The 20358-nt window shown below is 59.7% G+C and overlaps 2 protein-coding genes across 2 annotated transcripts; one reads left to right on the top strand and one right to left on the bottom strand.

Moving 5' to 3' along the window:
- Positions 1–473: 473 nt before the first annotated feature.
- LOC134563735 (phosphatidylinositol 3,4,5-trisphosphate 5-phosphatase 2A-like) lies at positions 474–9293 on the bottom strand. The gene is made up of 26 exons (XM_063421969.1): positions 9016–9293; positions 8441–8860; positions 7441–7504; positions 6723–6855; positions 6527–6644; positions 6313–6450; positions 6078–6165; positions 5878–5964; positions 5623–5730; positions 5421–5535; positions 5135–5241; positions 4851–4953; positions 4271–4467; positions 3901–4018; positions 3696–3792; positions 3404–3542; positions 3226–3325; positions 2876–2964; positions 2566–2647; positions 2376–2465; positions 2177–2293; positions 2005–2093; positions 1775–1862; positions 1435–1590; positions 1245–1326; positions 474–1168 (listed from the first exon to the last, which is right to left on the bottom strand). Exons 2-26 carry the CDS (start codon positions 8575–8577, stop codon positions 616–618), a joined length of 3195 nt encoding a protein of 1064 aa, XP_063278039.1. The 5' UTR covers positions 8578–8860; positions 9016–9293; the 3' UTR covers positions 474–615.
- Positions 9294–13933: 4640 nt separating this feature from the next.
- Positions 13934–20027, top strand: LOC134564263 (arrestin-C-like). The gene is made up of 17 exons (XM_063423014.1): positions 13934–13950; positions 14358–14388; positions 14733–14793; positions 15125–15169; positions 15465–15664; positions 15774–15833; positions 16072–16139; positions 16413–16548; positions 16625–16709; positions 16817–16889; positions 17397–17534; positions 17963–18046; positions 18308–18331; positions 18408–18460; positions 18831–18840; positions 19636–19638; positions 19928–20027. Exons 1-17 carry the CDS (start codon positions 13934–13936, stop codon positions 20025–20027), a joined length of 1188 nt encoding a protein of 395 aa, XP_063279084.1.
- Positions 20028–20358: the final 331 nt, after the last annotated feature.

Genomic DNA, 20358 nt, shown 5'->3' with positions numbered 1-20358 from the left:
CTAGCCCGCCCCAGGACAGCCCCCCTGCCCGGTGGGTGCCGGGGTCCCGCAGCCAGCGGCGTTGTCCCGCTGGCCCCCAGCCCCGCTGGGCAATCCTGAGGACAAAGGTGGCCACTGCCACCTTGAGGCCAGCCCGGGCATCGTGTTCCCAAAACCGGGGCCACCTCGCGTGTCGCACGGCCAGGACACCGCCGGATGGCGGAGTCCCCGTGTTTTTGAGGGTGTGCCCATCTCCCTGTGCGGGCAGAGGGGAGCGGGGGTCAAGAGCTGTGACACCAGTCAGCTTTGCGATGGGCAAGGGCAGCCTGGAGGGCTGGGATTGCGCAGTGTTCCCATGGAGCGGGAAGAGGAGGGGGCAATGCCTTGGAGCATCCAGGACACCGGGGGCCGGTGTTTTCCCCATCTGGCTCGGCACTTTTTCTCCTTGCCCTTTGGCAGAAGCAGGTGTGCAGACACGGACCCAGTCCCTGACACTTTATTCTGGATAGTGATAGCAAAGGGAGCGCAGCGGTTTCGGGAGCTGTGCTGCAGGGAAAGGCCTCCGGGAGCACCGTCTGAGCAGGGCTGAGCAGGAGGGAGCTGCTGCCGAGGGCACAGGGCTGGGCACAGCTGTCGCTACATCCTGGCAGGCTGCAGGTCGGCGGGCAGAGGAGGCTGAGCCTCCAGGTCCGAAGCACCCAGCGCTCCTCGCTTCCCGAGTGGCCTCGGCCCTTCCCGGCAGGGCCGCGGCGGCGGCTCCAGGGCGTGGTGGGTCTGGCGCAGCGGGAGCTCCTGCCTGTCCCCCCTGCACTGCGGTGACACCTGGTCCAGCTGGCTCAGGTGAGTGGCCACGTACAGCGAGCAGTCGCCCAGCCCCACCGCGTCTCTTGCCAGGACGGCCGACTTGGGCCTCTTGGGGTGTCCCGCTCTGTGGGGGCTGAGTGGGTGCCCACGGGACGGGCTCGGTGGCCCGCAGAGGGGCCGGCCACACCACGGCTCCTCCTCTGAGGGCAACGGGACCCGCGGTCCAGCGGGGCTCCGGCACGGCTGGCCCCCGACCGGGCCCTCTGCCTGCTTCCTGGCGGCTTCTCCGGGGGCCGGGGCCCACGCGTTGGGCACTCCCTCAAAGATGAAGTAGGCAGGGTTGGTGTAGCCGGTGGCCGGCTCCGGGAGGCTGCGGGGGCGGCTCCTTCGAAACACGAAGAGGGAAAGGGCTCAGCATCCCGCCACTGGGGCTCCGGCACCGCTGAGCCCGCCTGGGGTACCTGAGGCGCTGCGGCGGTATCTTGGGGCACATCGGGGGCTCCGCCGCCGGCTCAGCATCCTCCTCCTCAAAGCTGATCCACTCTGCAAAGGCAACGAGGTCTGGGCTCACCCCACGGCCGGGAGCCAGAGGGCAACTTGGCCCAGGATGTCCCCGAGCCCAGGGCACCGGGAGGGGGCTGCGTGCGTTACCGTAGAGCCTCTCGCGGGTGCCGCACCGGCCCCGCGGCACCCGGACCCGCATCCAGCCGCGCACGGAGCCCGTCTCCTCGCCACGGTGGAACAGGAAGGTCTCGAACTGCTGGGGCGTGGTGCCGATCGCTGATCTCAGGGCAAGGCAGCACTCTCCTGCGGGCACAACGTCAGCCCCCGGGGCTCGGGGGACACGGGAGTCCCCCGTGAGCAGCAGCACCCGGAGCATAGTGGGTGCCAGGGTCCCTCCTACCAACCTCACACACAGCAGGCTGCAACCTGGAGGGGGCTGTGCTTGGCACCCCCGTGCCACCATGGTGGCCCCACCATCCCCACGTACCAAAGGACTCGCAGCTCTCCACGCCTTTGATGCTGAGGAGCAAGTGCTGGTCCCCCAGGTACTCCAGGTCGGGCAGGATGGGGTTCAGCTGTGCACAGAGAGGGGGGCTTAGGGGGGCTGCCACGGGGTAGGGGGCACAGGGAGGCTCTGTCCTGGGGGGTGGTGACAGCTCCAGCTCCCTTTGGGGCTCAGGGTACAGATGGGGATGAGGATGCTCCAGGGCTGCGCACCACAGGCAGATGCTTGGAGGACCAGCCCAGCTTGAGGAACCCAGGGATGTCACAGTTCTGGAAGGTGTTCTCCCCACTCCGCTGCATCTCTGGAGGGGAGAGAGGGGCACACAGCTCCAGCCAGGCTAGGTGACCCCCACAGCCACCCCCAACACCCCAGGCACCCCCTCACCCTCCAGGCAGTAGGAGTGGAACTCGATGTAGCACTTGCTGCGGCTCGTGGTTTTCAGCATCACCTCGATGCTCTCCCACTCGATGCAGGCCAGCGCCTCAGGGCTGGAGCCAGGAGCTGCAGACAGGTCCTGGCAGGTCAGGGTGTGCCAGGGCTCACCCCAAACCCAGCCCAAGGGGTGACAGAACCCAGCTCTTACCTTCCTTGGGCACAAACTGCGACGTCACTCCCACCTCAAAGGTGGCGAAGACAGGCGAGTGGTCACTGGTCACTATGTCATCGGTGCAGCCTGGATGGCAGGAGAGGCAGCTGGGGCAGGGTCCCAAAGCCCTGGCATCCTGGGCAGCACTGGCCCCCTCTGGCTGCTCTGTCCCCATGGTCTCACTCACCGTAGGAGTTACAGACCACGTGGGTCTCCGGGTGTGACTTCCACAGGATGCGGTCACACCACGAGGGGACATTGATCCGCATCTAAAAACAGGAAAAGCAGCTGGATCAGCAGCCTCTCGGGTCTGGGTCCCCCTGCTCAGAAGAGCTTCCTAGCACCCCAAAAGTGTTTTTCTTCCTGCCCAGATCTTGTTTTGGTAGGGAACAGGCTGCTGGAGCTGTGGGTATTGAGCACCACTATGCAGCCCCGTCAGCACCCTGCTGTCCCTGTCCCCAGAGTGTCCTGCTTGGAGGGAGGCCTCTGGAACTCACCCCCGTGGGCTTGGACTTCTGCCACACATAGGTGTCCCGGGTGCCCCTCTCGTAGCGGTACGTGGGAGGGAAGGAGATGTCACCCTCACCTGGAATCAGGATACATAGGTGGTGTGGGGGCCATGGTCCCTGCCAGTCCCAATGGGGTATCGTGCTCCCCATGGGAGGCTCATTCTGATGGCTGGCACCCCTGGCCCAGTGCTCACCAAGGTCCCCAGGCTCTGGGCACTTTGTGCAGGGCAGTGCCACTAGAGGGGACCCCCAAGAGCTGAGGGTGACACAGGAGGGTTGTGGGGACCCTGGTGCCGCTGTCTCAGCAGGAGGAGCAGCACCCTTGTCCCCACACTCACTGAACTGCAGGAACACCTTGTTCTTCTCCCGCTCCAGGTTGAGCTGGTCAACAGCCAGGAGGGCTTGAAACTCCTTCTTGACTATGTGGGTGAGGATGTCCTGTGGTGGGGAAGGGACAGTGACTCCCTGGGCCCTTCTCTCCCTGCTGTCCCTGGCCTGGCACCTGCAGGATCCCACCTGCACATCCATGTCCAGGCGGTAGTTGAGGTCCCCAAACCAGAAGAGGTGGGTGAAGCGCAGGGTGAGGTCAAAGCCCACCAGATGTTTGTCCCCCAGAGCCAGGGAGTGCAGGATGTCACTGTAGTTCTGGTTACGCCTGCAGAGGGGACAGCAGCATCATATGAGCCACCCCGGGGACTACTCACTCTCATTCAGCTGGGGATGGAGGCAGCCCAACAGGCCCTCCTTCTCCATCCTCCTGAGACACCCACCCCCCAGGGTAGCCCCATCCTCCCCATCCCTGCATCACCTGTGGGTCTTCTCACTGCCAGAGGCCAGGTGGCAGTTGACAAAGCCAAAGGAGGTCCCATTGAAAAGAAAGGAGACACCCACAGCTCCCTTGTTCCCTGCAGAGATGTGGCACCACTGAGCTCTGGGGGAGCCCACAAGTCCTGTCCTGGCGCTCAGGCTGTCCCCTCCCTCGGGACCATCTCCCTGCCCCACCCTCTCGCTACCCAGCGTGTTGGCGATCCCGGTTTTCACGCTGGAGGTGTGGACGTGGCTGATGCGCCGCTGATGCTCCGGCTTCACCAGCACCACGATCTTGATGCTCCACAGGCACTGCAGGGCCACCTGTGGTGGAGCAGGGGGTGAGCCTGCCTGGGCCCCGCCCTGCCCCACGGCCACGGAGGATGGGGCTGGACACGCAGGTATGTCAGCAGCCCATCCCTGATTCCTGGGGACGGCACTCATGGAGTCTGTGGGGCACAGGATGTTCCCTGGGCTGATTTGGGGTGGGGGCGGGCCTGCTGGTTGGGGTATGGGTTGTGGGGCGATGGCTGCTGGTGCGCAGCCCCCCAGGCCTGTCGGGGGCCTGGCTGTTACCACTCGGTAGTCGACGGCCATGAGGGTCTTGAGGGAGGCGCAGAGGAACTCGACCCACTCGCGGTCGCCCAGGGAGTTCTCCTGGGTGCCGATGACATAGATGTCGTGGGGGATGCAGGCCGTGGTCTCGTCCTGTGCACGCCCCAAGCCCCTCGAGGTCAGCCAGGAGGCCAGAGAGCGGGGTGGGGGCGTGCTACCTGCAGGCAGGGACACGGGTCATACAGGGGGGATGAGTCAGGTGCCCAAGCTCCTCTCCAGCCCAGGCCCTGCCAGTCTCCAGGAGCTGCCAGGGGTAGGAAGCAGTGTGCCAACCCCATGGATCAGCCGTGTGCATCCCAGACTGCTGCTGGGATTTACAGCCCAAAACTCTGGTGATATCCCTGTTCCTCTGTCTCCCCAACACCCTCCATGACAGGACAGATAAAGCCCATGGCAGCCAGACTGGCGTTTTCTCCAGCCTCCTCCTCAAACTGACAGCCTCAGACCTGAGGTTTCCTGAGACACCTCCAAAAACCCAGCCAGGCTCACAAAGAGCCACAACAACCTCCCAGGACAAGCCCACCTTCCCCTGGCCCCTTACCCATGTTCCACGTCCCAACATAAACCGAGATGATCTCAGGCTCATCTAGGTTGGAGTGCTGGATCTTCATCAGCTGCAGCAGCTGGCAAAAAGCCTCTCTCTTCTGCAGGGTGATGAGAGTGTCTTAGAGAGATGGGGGGCACAGCACCCCAGGATCAGGTGGACAATACCCCCAGATTGCAGTGGTGGTCTCAATCCTGAGACCACTGGTTTGCTGCTTCCCATATTCCCAAGGGCCTCCTCATCTCACAGGACGTGCTGTGGGCATGGCCGGTGCCGCTCACCCGCGCGCTGGGGAAGATGAAGTCCTTGCTCAGGCTCTTCTGGTTCTCGCGGGCGCACACCAGCCTCACCTTGCTCTGCACACTCTGGTACTTGATCAGCTGCAGGACTGAGCATGCAGGTCAGGGGGCAATGGTGGCCCCCGCCTCCCACCACGGGGCAGTGTGGGATGGGGGCTGGGGTGTGATAGGGCACGTGGCCCATCCTTGGGGCATCAGGCTATGACAGGGAACCCTACAGCCCCAAAGAATCCCATTGACAGTCAGCAGAAGTGCAGCAGCCCCTTACTTTTATCCTGTGGGATCACCTCCTCCGGGGAGCCGCTGCCCCGCTTGGCGACAGTCACTGTCCCTGACTCCACATCCACCGTCAGGGCCACACGCTGGGACTTGCCCACCTTCACCTGCACGCAGGGACATGGCTCTGGAGTTGTCCCCAAACCTGCCCTGCCCAGCAGTAACACGGGGTCCCTCCGTGTCCCCTGCCTCACCTCGAAGTTCTGCACGGCCAGGGGCCTGGCAGCTGGCAGGGGTGACACATCTACCCTGGGCAGTGCCAGGTTGTGCCTTGACACCATCTCCTGCAGCGACTTCAGCACCTGGCAGAGAGATGGGCAGTGTGCTGGGGACACTGGACCAACTGGGAGCCCTGGGCTGTGCTGCCACCAGAGCTTGGTTTGACAGAGGGGTTAATTTAGGGAAGAGGTAGCTGTGCCTCCCCCTGCACCGTGACTGGGGTCCGGCACCTTCTTCTCCAGCGAAGAGAGGAGGTGGTTGACAGTGGAGATCTTGTTAAGGAGCAGCTCCAGGTCTGGATCACTGCTCAGGAAACCCTGAAGGGGAGGATGGATAATTTTGGAACAGCACAGTGGCACTGGATTCCTCTCTGTGGCTCTGGGCTGCACCACAAGATGTAGAGGTCCCTGGGCATTGTGGGGGCACTCACCTGCTCCCTGGCCGGGCTGCGAGGGGACGCAGGGGCATCGAACACCCTGGCCAGGGTCTCCAGACCCGCCAGCGTGAAGTCGATCTCACTGCAGGGGAGGAGAGAGCGGGCGAGGGGCGGTGTGGGCGCTCCCTGTGCCTTGATGCCACACTCCGCCACCCAAAGGGGATGGTGACAAGGTGGGTGGCCACAGGCCATGGCCCCGCTCCAGCCCCACCGTCCACAGGCCACTGACCCGTGCAGTGCCCGGCAGGCAGTGGCGAGCGCGGTGCTGAGGTGCCGCAGCTGTGGGTGCCCTTGGCACAGAGCCTCCAGGTCCTGCACGTGGTGGGTCAGGTACTCGGCCATGAAGCCCATGAAGTCACTGGCAGGGCTGGGAGAGGGGTGGGACATAAAGATTCCCACCGGGCATGACCATCCATCGCCTGGGGCGGGCAGGGGTTCATTACCTGCTGTGGACCTGCTCCTGCAGCCTCTGGTGCAGCTGCTGTGGGATGTGGGTCCTGCTGGCGGGGGCAGCGCCGGCACACGGCACTGTGTGCCCCCAGCCTCGGGCATCCTCCCCGTCTGTGGGCAGAGTCGCCAGCTCAGCGGGACTTGCCCCGCTGCCAGCCTGGCACAGCTCCCGGCCCCTCCCCGGCTCACCCGAGTCCTCGGCCGGCCTCTGCCGGTGCACGGGGTGCAGCAGGGAGGTCACCAGCCCGTTGTTGGGGTGCTGGTAGGCACCGATCAGGTCGGGGAGGGTGCGGAAACACTTGGCTTGGATGCCCTGGATGGTCTGGGGAGGCAGAGCAGGGGAAGCACCGTCACATCCCCTCCTCTGCCAGGGCAGCCCCAGTCTGTCCAGTGGGTCTGTCCCTCAGAGCGTGCCCGTGGCGAGTTGAAAGGGCCAGCTGGACACCAGACCCATGGGGTAACGAGCATGGAAGAGCACGGAGACATCAGCCTCCTTCAGCAGATGGGGATTTGCTGTGCACACCCAGGATGCTCTATTTGAGGGGCAGAAAGGGCAGCTGCAGAGATCTGGGTACCAGGAGAAACCCCAAGGGGACATCGAATCCAGGGCAGCTTAGACCCCGTGGGGACAGGCGCCATGGGGCTGGCTCTGTGTGGCCAGGCTGTGACAGAGTGTGTGGCAGGAAGGGACAGTGTCAGGATGTGCTGTGCTGTGCGGAGGCAGCCTCTGATGGCCCCGAGCTGGAGCGGCTGCAAAGCGCCTGCATCCTGCAGCTCGTGCAGAAAACAAACCACAGGCTGATGCCACCTCACCGGGGAGCAGGACGGGCCCTGCACAGCTGCATCCCGCCCACGCCCAGCTCCGAGGCACCGCCCAGGGCAGGGGGTGCACCCCCTGCTCACCCACCTGCACGGAGAGCAGCCCCTCGTCATCGGGGAGGATGCGGTAGGTGTAGACGTGCTTCTGGAACCTGGAGAGAGCAGGTGAGGGCCCCCATTCCCCTGCCCGCGGCACTGCGGCAGCACTGGGGGCCCAGCCCTGAGACAAACACCCCATGCCCTCTGCAGAGAGAGGAACTGAGCGAGCATTTCTAGAAATAAATCATCACCCTCAGTTCGGGGTCTGTGAGAGGATGTGCAGTGTCCTCCTGCTTCCAAACTGCACAGGACAGCCATGACTGTGCTCACTGGGGTACCCCCAGCAGCGTGGCTCCATGGCTTGTGGCCAGACAGAGCCTTTGCTAGGCTGCCTGTGGGGCCACAGCACATCCCTGCCTGTGCCACCGTCCTGTGCCACCAGCCTGGGCTCTGGCTCGTGCCCTGCACGACCAGTGTCTGAATTTGCAATTTGTCCCACACAAAGGGCCAGGCCAGTGAAGGAAAGGGGGTGCATCCTGCCAAACCTGCCCACACAGATGTGTGACAAGCAGGCAGGAAGGGTGCAGAGCAGGAAGGGTGCAGGCAGCAGGAAGGGTGCAGGCAGCAAGTGCTCTCAGCAGTGCTGTCTTGGAACCCCTGGTTCCAAGAGCAAGGATGGCAAGAGGCCCCATGGTGGGGACTGTAGCCCCAGAGCCCCAGCATGGGAGATGCTCACAGGCCAGCAGGCAGCCCAAAACATCTCAGTGTGCTCTGGGTTTGAGGTTATGCATTCAGCAGCCATGCTGCTGGGCAGGGCTGCTGGCCCAACCTTCATCCTGCTCGCAAGGACACAGCTCCACAGCCCTGACTCGGAGATCACTCAAAACCCCGGTGCCAGGGAGCTGCCACCCTGCTCATTCCACTCGCATCCCTGCAGAAGGCTCTTCCATGAGGTTTTGGCAGTGCCTGGAGCAGGGAGAGGCACAGAGGGAGGCAGACAAGGGACAAGAGACAGAAGCCACACACGGAGAGGCAGGGCAGGGACTCACAGGAGGCACAGGGCATATGCCCCCTTCACTGACTCGCTGTCCCGCACCAGGAAGGAGCCGTCCCGCCCAGCCTTGGCCAGCAGCTCCTCGGCCACCACCTGGCTGATGTCGCCGTGGTACCACCCTGCTGCCACCATCCTGCAGAGCCGTGTCCCCGTCCCAGCACCACATCCAGCTCAGCAGGGGCTGCTGGCAGTCACAGCGGCTGCTGGGGCGGGTGAGGGGGGGAGTGGCGAGGGGACACCGGCCCCCGGTACCCGAGCGTGGTGCAGGCTGCAGGTCCCAGGGGGTGACACGGAGCCACCGAAGTGATGCTCATGGGGATGGGGTACCCTGCGGCCAGGCAGCGTGGCAGGAGCACCAGGGGGGCAGCTGGTGGAGGCTGGAGGTCAGGATGATCCTCATCACAGAGGCTCCAGCCTGCAGAGAACACGGGGACAGATCAGAGAGCGCATCTCTCCTGTTAGGGGGGGTCACAGGAGAAGTAGCCCTGGGCCACCATCCTGCCGTGGTGCACAGCGAGTACAGGCCATGCTGGTGGTACCCAAGGGGTCCGACCTCACCGCACGACTCACCGTCCCTCACAGACGCCGTGCGGGCCTCCCGTGGCTCCTGTGGGCTCCCGTGGCGCAGCAAGCCGAGCTTTTGGGCTTCCCCAGGTGGGTCACACCGGTCCCCTGCCCGCCACGCTGCCCATCGGGGCGGCAGCTCGGGGTCACGCAGCGCCCTCCGCGATGCCCTCGGCTCCCGTCCCGCGGCCGGCCCTCCCCGCTCGGTGCTGCTCGCTCGGCACCGCGGCGGCCGCGCTCTTCCTCCTTCTGTGCGCCCCGCTCTCCCCTGCCCCGGAGCGGCCTCCTCGCCCCTCCTCCAGCCCCGCTACCGGGGCAAGGCAGCGGCCTCGGGGGCTCGGCACGGCGGCGACACCGGGGACACTCCCGCAGAGCGCTCTGCCTCCACCTGCTCCCTCCACACCCTCCTCGGGGATGAGGGATGGGCAGAACCCTGGGAGAAGGCACCGCCAGTGGCGCAGGACGGCAGAAAGCTCCTGAAATATGTTTGGGGTGGAGGGCAGGGCGTGAGCTGCCCGCGCTGGGGCCAAGCTCTGCCCTTGGCAGAGAGGGACGGAGCTGCTGCTGGCACCGTGCACCCACAGTGGCACTCATGTCACCACACCTGTGTGTGCCCTGCCAGCAGGTGGGAGGGAATTCGGGTCCAGGAGCTCCAGGGAAAGGGGTCGGGAAGGAGGGAGACTTTTCCCAGCAGGATAGGGTTCGGACAGCATAGTGGGTCGAGGTTTTACTCCTCGTGGCTGGGAGGGAGCTGGCCCACACGCGCGTGGTGGCTCGAGCTGCCAGGGTGATTAGCAGCAATTAATTACAGATGAGCAGCAGCCACCGTCTGCTGTCCTGGAGCCTGGCAGCTCCAGGGCTGCTCAGGGGATAGATGGAGAAGCAGATTCCTGCTGGAGGAGGATGAGGATAAGGATGAGGATGAGGATGGAGTGCTGTGCCTAGCCATGCTCCTGACTGTTCCCCACCCTTGGCACCACTGCACATCCCTGCAGCCAAAGCTAAGGGACTGTTCCCACCACCTGCTGCCCCAGCCCTCCAGCAGAGATATGCCAAAGCCCCCTGTGAGGCTTTCTCCTGGGTTCTCAGCCTCGACAGGAACCTGTGGCTGGGCCAGTGAGAAGTTGGGCCACCCAGCTAATTTTGGGCTGGTGTTCTGGTCACACAGCAGCGGGTGCAGCTCTGCCCAGCACCTGCCGTGGGGACACAGAGGTGGCAGGTTTGACACCCATCCTGCTGGAGCCCCAGTCCCACCAGTGCTGCTGCCTCCCGTTACTTAACAGCACGGCAGTAATTCCTGGCAAGCGTGGAGGTGCCTGTCTCCTGATTAATGCCATCCATGCTGCTTAATCCGGATCAGGGGAGGAAGACCTGGAGCTCTGAGGGGCTTTGGGAAATCAGCAGTGCCTGCTGTGATTGTTTATGTAAGGTGGCTGTGCTGTGCAGTGCCAGAGACAGAGCTGGGACCGTGCCAGAGGCACCTGGAAGCTCTGCCAGCACCTGGGCACAGGTGAAGTTGGGAAAGTAATGTGGCTTCACTGGGGCCAGGCTGCTGGAGGCTCTGGCTGCACCAAGGCTCCCCCCAGAGCCTGTGGATGCAGGAAACCCCATGGCCCTTCCCTGGGAAGGCAGGACACTCCAGGGCATTGTCCATTGGGACCGAGGGTGAAGCCAGACGCCATAGCTCTCCGCCATCCACTGGTGTCCTGTCCCTCTGGAAGTGACAGTTTGAGCTGTGCTTCACACAGACCTGGAGAGATGGTGGGATGAGGAGATGAGATGAGCCTTTGGCGATTTGCTACACAGGAAAAACACTTTTTTCTTTTGCTACACTTTTTTCATTTCCCAGTTATTTTGAACTCTGCTTCCTTCCCTGGTGCTTGGTTTGGAGCACAGTGTGAGCGTGGGAAGAGATGTGGGCTCTGTCCATCTCCCCATTGTTTTGGGGAGGGGAATTATCTGCTCCCCAACTTGGGCAAGGCTGAATCCACACAGCTGGGATTAGGTTGAGCTGAAGGGAACCAAGATGACCCCTGCTCTCCAGCTCACCACACTGTGCAGACCCCGCACAGCAGTGAGTGACCCTGGTCACAGGGCCCTCATTTGAGACCATAACAAAGAGCCGCAAACAAAGATCAAGATTAGGTGCCCCAGGCACAGTGCTGGGGGCCCTGGCCAGGCTGAGGATGTCCAAGTGGGGCTGCGTCTTCCTCCTCCTCCTCCTCCTCTTTTACCCATCAGTGTGAAGGTCACAGTTCACGTGTCCCCCTGACTGTGGCAGAAATAGCTCCAGTTAATCTGGAACCTAAGCAGCTCTCCTGTGTGCAATTAAAGAGATCACAAGTCCCGGCCCCGGGGGACGTGTGCTGGCAGCCAAAGCCCTGGGAGTGGGGCTGCTGACCATGGCACGGCACAGCACGGAGGCTCCCGGTGGCCATGGGGGAACTGATGAGCTGTGCTTGGGGGAGTTGGTACCCAAGTGATCAATGTTGTTGAGCTGATGCAGGGTGCTGCAAGGAGGCACAGCTCCTTCCGCGATATCCTGATCCCAGTGCTCAGCTCTGGGGGTTGAGCCAGAACCAACTGCAGCCCCAAAGGAAGGGCTTGATTGAGGATGGATGGGAGGATGGAGGTGAGGAGGATGAGTGGGGCCCTGCTGGAGCAGTCTGTAGCTGCCCTGGGCTGTCTTTGTGCCCCATCTATTCCCACAGGAAGTTTTCCTACACAACGGCTGTGACCAGGACAGGGTTGCAGTGGGAATTCTGCTTGCCTGACAGCCATAAGGTAGAGCCGCTTTGGGCTTTCCACAGTCTTCTCTTTGCTGCAGCAAACCAGGAGTTAATGATGCGCTAATTGGGTCAGGCGAGGCCAGCCTAGGAGTTATGAAATGATGCTGGGCTGAGCAGGCTGCGTTGGGGACAATGGCAGTGCTGTGTCCCGCCCTCTGAGGGTGGCTGGTCCTTCCCTCATGGTTCAGGGGGGTGAATCCTGCCTTCACCCCATCATCTTGCACAACAGTGTCCCCATGGGGACCGTGTCCTGTGTGCCCAGGTCCCCTCTAGGTGATCAACCACACAGGCACATTGGCCATGCAGGAAGCTGCTTGTGCTTCCATCCTTCTCTTATCCAGCCAGGAAGGTGAGGGAGGGAGGGAGGGAGAACTCCAGGCTGGTCCCTCCTTCTCTGCCATCTCCATCCAACCCCAGGCCCAGCCCATCTCCCCTTGCAATGGGAGCAGCTACAGAGAGTCTCTGTGGGAATCCACACCCCTTCCCACCGGGAGCAGGGCTTCCACCTCAATTACCATCACCTTGCTCCTAAGCCCCCTTTGCCAATCCCTCTAAGCTGCTTTCCCAGGGCTCCAGCAAGAGATTTATTTATAGCCCACTCTTACTATGAAGCGTCTCCCCAATTAATCAACTAATAGGATTGGTTTTTCCCGCAAGTCCCTCTCCCCGGAGCACTCGCTCAGACACACAGCCCTGCAGCCCCGGCCAAGGCTGAGTGGGCGAGATCAGATGTCAGGGGAGGGACAGCTGGGGGGGATATAAGAAGCTGCAGAACTGGGAGCAGCCCGTGGTGACTGGGTGGCACTGGGACGTGCTGGGAGAGGCAGAGGAGAACGTCTGTCTGTCCATCCACCTGCCAGGTGAGTGCTGCCAGCTCTGCTGCCTGGGCCCTGCTAGGGCTTCGGGGTTCTGAGGGTTTGGAAAACAGGGCAGGGACACTGGTGCTGGGTTGTGGCTGGAAGGAGAGTTGTTTACAGTTGAAAAATGGGGGAAATGTGGACACAAAGAATTCCAGTGAGGCCAAAGGACATAGCAGAGGGGCCGGGTAGTGGCATAGAACAGCTGAGCCAAGCCAGGAAGGATCTGAGTCCCCTCTTTGGGGCTTGGGAGATGCAGAGCAGGAGTTCAGCTCTTCTCCCCTCCACCTTTCATTGCCTTGTCCCAAGTTCCTGGAGTGGGAATGGAGCCAAACTCTGCTCCCATGCCCTTTGCACCTTCTCACCCTCTGAGGATTCCCAGACTTCATGTCCCAAGCACCCAAAGGCCTCAAAGATCCTGAGCTTGGGACTACATTCTCATCTTCCTGTGGGGAAGATAATCATCCCCTCACCCCCATGGCCATTTCTTCTCTCTCACCAGCTTCCCTCAGGTTGTGTTGAGAGGTAACTCTGTCCACGTGCCCCTGGGGCTTAAAATCCTGCCTGGGCTTAAGCTGTGCTCATGTCAGAGCTGTCTATCCCTAAGAGGCTGAGCTCATCCCATTTAATATCCCAGAGAATCAGCTGGTGATCCATGGGATCTTTACAGGTTCCTTCTGAACACAGGCTCAAGCCAGTAGAGCCTGGGTAGGACTGGAAGCTTCAGCCCCAATCCCAACACAAAAGGACCCTGTGCCCTGAGACCTCTCTTTCCATGGGGCAGTTGAGCTTCCCTTGACCTTTCTCCCTGTGTTTCCCTCACCTTCCTGGGAGTGACAGGCCAAAACAAGCCCCTTCCTACTGCTGAGCCATGACAGCCAATTTCCAGCAGACAGGAAAAACTATTAAAATTGAGACTCTATAAGGCCTTTTGTTCATTTTCTTGCCCTTCCCAGTATTGAACCTGCTCCATTGGGAATCACTCTTGTGCTTACTCTTTTCTGGAACCACACTCTCCCTTTCTCTCTCCCATTTCATCACATTTTTGGCCGGGAACAAGGAGCTGGCTCAGCTCCCATGTACCACCCCAAAGCCAAACCTGGAACTCCTGAGCTCTGCAAAGGTGTCAGTGCCATATCCCAAGGGCTCTGCCATTTGTTAGGATGTGCAGGATGATGGATGGTGGCCATGGGATTGCCCCTTCCCCAGCACCTCATTCAGTGCTTTCCCTGTTTCTCCCCACAGATTTCCACCTGGAGATTCCTGCACTGATTTAAAATGGCAGACGGATCCAAGTAAGTATCTTTATTGACTTATTTATCTGGAATTAGGGTGGAGCACGGCACTACAGGGCAGGAGCAGAGGGGGAAAGTGAGACCCCAGCTCAACCCAGCTGCCACTCCCAGGGGCTGGAATGTGAGTTCCCATGGAGCTGTCATGGAGCTCTGTGCTGGTCTTTCTCACTCGCCCGTGAGACACAAAATCCACCCACTCCTGCACAGTCACCCTGAGCTCAGGAGCACATCTAGGGTAGCCACACAAGTTGGGCTTGGTCCTGAATTTGCTGGACATGGAATTTCTCAGGGACAGGACACCCTGGTATAGCTCTTGGTGATGCACCACATTTGTAGGGCAGCCCATCATCACCCCATCCAGCCTTGTCCAAGGCATTCCCAAACATCTGTCTCTGTTTTCTCCACAGGGTTTTCAAGAAGACCAGTCCCAACAGCAAGGTGAGTCTCTGTGCCCTGTCCCCTCATGTGCCCTCTTCCCTCATGTGGCCAGCCCAAGGTTCAGGCTGTGCTGGGATCCTTCTGGGCTGGATCTGCCCACAGGAGCCAGGCTGGGTCTGCCTTCCCTTTGAAATCAGATTGATTCCTGGACCTCCCACGATGCCACTGCAGGACTGGCTTTTCAAAATAGGAATTAAAATATACCCTGATATGATCCCTTAAAGGTGATTCTGGCCCAGCCTGGTGACAAACTCCACAGCACAACTTAGGGCTGAAATTTGGGCCAATTCAATTTTGAACATTAACTTGCTTCCTTCTTCTCTTTCCCCATGTGTTGCTTCCAGCTTTCCCTCTACCTGGGGAAGAGAGACTATGTGGATAATGTGGATTCAGTGGAATCTGTAGGTGAGTGGGCCTGTGCCCAGCACTGAAGGGGAAGTACAAGCAGGAGGGGCTGGGGAGAACAGTCCCTGTGTTTCAGGCTGATGGTAGAGCAGGAGAAGCAGCTCTGCAGGAGCAAATGCCATGTTTTCCTGCAAATATCCTTAGGAAAAATTGTGGGGAAAGGGACAAAGTCCCTTTGTGAAACAACCCAGCCACAGTGCTGGTGGAGATGCTGGAGGAGGCATCACCATCAGCTGGAAAGTGGATTATTTGGGCTGAAAAAGATGTGTTTTAGTAAAGATCTTCCCAGGCAGCAGAGCTCACCGGTACTTCTCCTTTTGCTTGTTTGCAGATGGTGTCTGCCTGGTCGACCCAGAGTACCTAAAGGACAGGAAAGGTATTGATACAGAAATACAACATGAGGGGAGGGGATGGAACCAGCTCAAGGCTCAGCAGCAACCTGGTTGGGTGCTCAGGTTAAAGCTGCTCCACGTCACCTAGAGCTTGTTGTCCATGGGGGCCATGGCAGTGAAGGACATGCGGAATCCTGTTCATATTTAGAGCCTGAGGTCCCAAGAAGACTCATTTCTGCTGAAGAGCTTTTAAATTGTTTTTCTTGCCTCTTTATTCACCCCCATGCCTTTCCTCCCTCCCTCCCACCCTCCCTCTCATCCCTCTCCTGCCTGGCTCAGTGTATGTGATGCTGACCTGCGCCTTCCGCTATGGCCGTGATGACCTCGACGTGATCGGCCTGACCTTCAGGAAGGACATCTGGGTGAAGACCACCCAGCTGTACCCACCTGTGCCGGACCAGACCCCCAAAACCCTCACTCCTCTGCAGGAGAAGCTGATGAAGAAGCTCGGGGAGCATGCCTACCCCTTCACCTTCGAGGTAGGGGCTGCTCAGCCCCACCCAGCCGAATGGCTCCATGGTGTCACCAGGGCTCAGCTCTGAACACTCCCTTTATTCCCTTTTTTCTCTCTTTCTGTGCTCTGCCCAGATTGCCACCAACCTGCCCTGCTCCATCACCCTCCAGCCCGGGCCAGATGATGTGGGAAAGGTGAGATGCTGTCCTCAACCTGTGTACCCTGGACCATCCTCTCTGTCAGGAGGTTGAGCTGTGGGATGCTAAAAATGAGAATTGATTCTCATGATCCATGGGTTGAGGATTGGGAAGGGAGGATAGCTGGAGTCAGTGCCAGGATCTCTGGGAATGCAGTGGAGGAAGGAAGAAAAGGAACCTAAAGCTCAGGCAGCTCTGAGCCCCTCCTGCTCAGTGACTGTGTATGTTCCCCCAGGCCTGTGGTGTGGACTTCGAGGTCAAAGGATTTTGTGCTGAAAATCTGGAGGAGAAAATTCACAAGAGGTATTTCAGGGAATCCCTTTCACCCCTTTTGACCCTAAAACTAAACCCCAGGTTTTGGGGTGACCAGCTTAGGGGTCAGGCAGAATACCTTCTGTCAGCCTGTGCCATGCTTGGATGGGCAGCTCACCCTAAAACCGGGGCAGTGGCCCATGTGTCACCTGTCCTAAGAGCCAGGTGAAATGTTCACCTTTTCTCTGGAGGCACTGTGGTGTCCCCAAAGAGGCCTTCTTGAGGCTGTGGGGGACACCGGGGGTGCCACCTCTGTCCCCACAGGAACTCTGTGCGCCTCATCATCCGCAAGGTCCAGTTCGCCCCGGCGCAGACAGGGCCGGCCCCGAAAGCCGAGACCACCCGGCAGTTCATGATGTCAGACAAGCCTCTGCACCTCGAAGCTTCCCTGGATAAGGAGGTCAGTAGGGACACTGTCCCCCCAGGGATGGGGACCAAGATTTCTGGTCACATCACTGAGCCTCTTCCCACTGCAGATCTACTACCACGGAGAGCCCATCTATGTGACCGTCAACATCAACAACACCACCAACAAGGTTGTGAAAAAAATCAAGATCTCAGGTGAGAGAGGGGCAGAAGGGACCTGTCCCAGCACCCATCACTGCTAGAGATGGGCACTGTGAACCCCTGCCATGTCACCAACACTGGTCCCCCTTGTCTGTCCCCAGTGGACCAGGTCACAGACGTGGTCCTGTATTCCCTGGATAAATACACGAAGACTGTGTGCACCGAGGAGATAAAGTAAGGGACAAGGGGCTGGAGATGATGTGGCATTTCAGAGAGGGAGGAAGAGAAATGAGGTGGAGGAGGAGGATGGGAGAGTGATGAGGAGAGAGGATGTAACAGTTTACACCAAGAAGCAAAAAATATCCGTGTTAGAAGAGCAGGTGCAGAGGAAACAGAGGACAGGGAAGGCTGTGGACAACGTCCCACCAGCACAGGCTGGTGGTGGCTGGGAAGGTCCCTGGGGAAGGTGCACAGCTGCTCCCAGGCTTCTTCGTCTCCTCACTTTGCATTTTTGAGGCCAGACACAGCCTCTGCCCCCCTGAGAATGAGGAGGAAGGGAGCAAAGTTGGGGGGGGAAAAAAAGAAGTGGTTGTAGAGGGGAAGGAGAGAAGGGAACAAAAGGAGGAAATGGCCCAGCAGCTGCATGGGGAGGGGAGAGCCGGCCCTGCACAGGTGTCTGCAGTGATGCTGAGCACCCCCATGCTGGGGCTGGCTCTGACCTCTTCTCTCCCATCCTTCCAGTGAGACTGTGGCTGCCAATTCCACCTTCTCCAAAACATACTCGGTGACTCCCCTGCTCTCGGCTAACCGCCAGAAGCGAGGCCTCGCTCTTGATGGCAAACTCAAGCACGAGGACACCAACCTGGCCTCCACCACCATGTAAGAACTGTGTAGGCTCCCTCTGCTCCCCACCACACCTTCCCCCACTTCCCCCTACTCAGGATGCTCTGGGCTCCCACCAAGGGCCCCTGAGCCCACCCCATCCAGCTGGAAAACAGGGATTTTGTGACATTGTCACAGACCCACCTCTCTATCCCGTAGGAGAGATGTAGCTTCCCAGTTCCAATGCTGCTCAAAGCTCCTGGATCCCTCTGCAGGGTTGGGCCTTTTCTTGGAAGGGGCCTCCAGAAGCTGCTCTGTGGCTTCACCCAAGTGCCCTTCCCTCTATTCTCCTGCTCTCCTGCTAAGCCCCAGCACATCCCATATGTTTCAGGACACAGATAAACCCTGTCAACTGCCATGGGGGGAGGGTATGGGGTCTGCAGGCAGCACTGCCCTCTCACTGTCCCTCTCTGCCTTTTTCCTAGCCTGAGACCTGGCATGGACAAGGAGGTGCTGGGCATCCTGGTGTCCTACAAAGTGAAGGTCAACCTGGTGGTGTCCCGAGGAGGGTGAGGCTCTGTGGGCATGGGAATCAAGGATCATATTCTTGGGCTGTGCTGGGGAATTTTGTATCCAGGGAAAATGAGAGGGCACTCACACCACGGGCCTCTTCATCTCTGCCCTGCCCCTCTGGGGTCGCTGGGCTGACCTCTGACCCCCACCCCCCCATGGTTGTTATCAACCATCTTCCACCTCAGTATAAAGCACAGTCTAACACCTCCCCTCCTCTGCCTTGGCTCATTTCTGTCCCTTCTCTCCTGCGGCCACAGCATCCTGGGGGATCTCACTGCCAGGTAAGGGGAGCTGCTTGTGGGACTGAGGGTGAGGCTGTGCTGGGCAGGATTCTTGACAGAACTGCTTTTTTTCCAGTGATGTTGGGGTGGAGATGCCCGTCATCCTCATGCACCCGAAGCCTGATGACTGTGAGTTGTGTGTGGGATGCTGGGGAAGAGGCACTTCTGGTTCAAGGGGAAACAACTCTGGTGCAGCTGCCCCAGTGCAAGGCCCCTGCTCTGCCCTCTGAGGGGTGGGCACAGCTGTCCAGCTGTCTTGGAGCAGGGTGGGAGCAGTTTTCCCATGGGATGGCACAGCTGTGCAGCTGTGCTGCACCCACCCTGTGTCCTGCAGCAGGGTGGGAGATTTCCTACCCGTAGCACCCTTCCCACTGGTCCTCTTTCCAGGAAAACACCCAAGCGTTGAGGAGAGCTGTCAGTTGAAATGTCCTTTCTGTATTAACCTGCACATCTTTTCTCTCCCTATCCCCTTCTCCCTGTGCTTATCATTGGAATACAGCTAAGCCAAGGTAAAGAGATGTTCCCTCTGACACACAAACCACATAGATCCATCACAGATGGATGTGACATCCCAGCTTGAGATTAAACCACCCAAGTCTCAGAGCCATGAGCCTGTGTCACAGCAGCCACTCCCGGAGGCAGCAGGAGACATCAGATCCTGGGATGTGTTCTGCAAATTTCCAGGGCTTATTTGACAACTCCCCTTGCTGCAGCCACAACAGCTGCAAGCCCAGGCCTTGCCCTGTCCCTCAGAAGCAGCTGGCAGTGTCTTCCAGCCATCACTGGACAAAATGTCTCCATGGCCTTGGTCCCCACACAGAGATTCCTGGGCTGCTGGAAGTCATATCTCTGTGTCCCTGCACATTCCCCACACCAGAGGCCTTTTCTCCTCTCAACTATTCCAGCTGAAACCACAGCTGGGGCTGCTTCCCTCTGGGAAGCTGCAGTGCCAAATCCATTCCTGACAGTCATGGTCCTGCCAAAGGTTTTGTGTCTGGTTACACCCTGCAACAGGATGTGAGCACTGGGATTTGGGGCCTGGAAAACCAGGCTGCTATTCCAGGCTTTCATACTTATCCCTTTCACACCATCCCTTTCCCAGCTCAGTGAGAACATTTAAACTTCCAAAGAGGAAATCTCTTGGTCTGTACCCACCATGGCTCCGTGTTGGTTTTGCAAAATCATTTCGCATTGTCAAACTTTCAGAATGCTTTTTGCTCTTTTTGACTCTTTTTTTCTGTTTTCTCCCCTACTTTTCACTTTGTGTTCTCCCGTGCTGTTACTCGCTGCTCGCCTTTCGCAAGGAGGTAATTCAGCTCTTTGTTTTCCTTTCCTTGTTTTCCCTTGAAAATGCGAAATATTGTGTAAAAACCCACCAGAAGCTGCAGGCCCACTCCCTGGGTCATGCAGGCTCGCTGTGATGGGGCCTGGGCTTGTGTGCTGGGGCCAGGCTGTGCCTCAAGGTGGCCTGAGTTTTCTGAGTGGGTTGACAGGGCTGGGGTCACCATGGTGCTGTCCCCATGAGGAGCAGGGTTTGGGCTCAGCAGGGGTTTCCCCTCTTCCTCTGGGCTCACTGTGCTCTGCTCTCCTTTCCAGCGAGGAGGACATTGTCATCGAGGAATTTGCTCGCCAGAAGCTCAAGGGAGAGAAGGATGATGAAGATGAGAAGGAGGAAGCTGAGAAAGAGGAGAGCTAAGCTGCGGACCCCCAGTGCTCCAATTTGGGATGGAACCGCCTGTAGTGTCCCCACTGTGCCACACCTGGCACAGCTCCCTCAGTCCCTCACAGTCCCCATAGGTTTCCCCTGCTCCCCAGGCTCCTGGCACCGACTCCAAGCCCTGGTAGTGGTGGTGAGAGCTGCTGCAGCTCCTCCCGGGACCGCCACGCTGGATAGCTGTGCGGCGCTCCCTCTTCCCATGGATGCCAGGACAGGGACAGGGCAGGTGTGACGGCCCCGGCTGAGCACATCACCAGTGTGGCTGTCACCTGCCCGTGCTGTGCACAGCTCTGTGATATCAACACCAATA

Source organism: Prinia subflava, chromosome Z (genome assembly GCF_021018805.1).
Source record: "Prinia subflava isolate CZ2003 ecotype Zambia chromosome Z, Cam_Psub_1.2, whole genome shotgun sequence".
Taxonomy (NCBI): domain Eukaryota; kingdom Metazoa; phylum Chordata; class Aves; order Passeriformes; family Cisticolidae; genus Prinia; species Prinia subflava.
The sequence above is the reverse complement of the archived record's forward strand: the minus strand, read 5'-3'. Positions and strand labels throughout refer to the sequence as shown.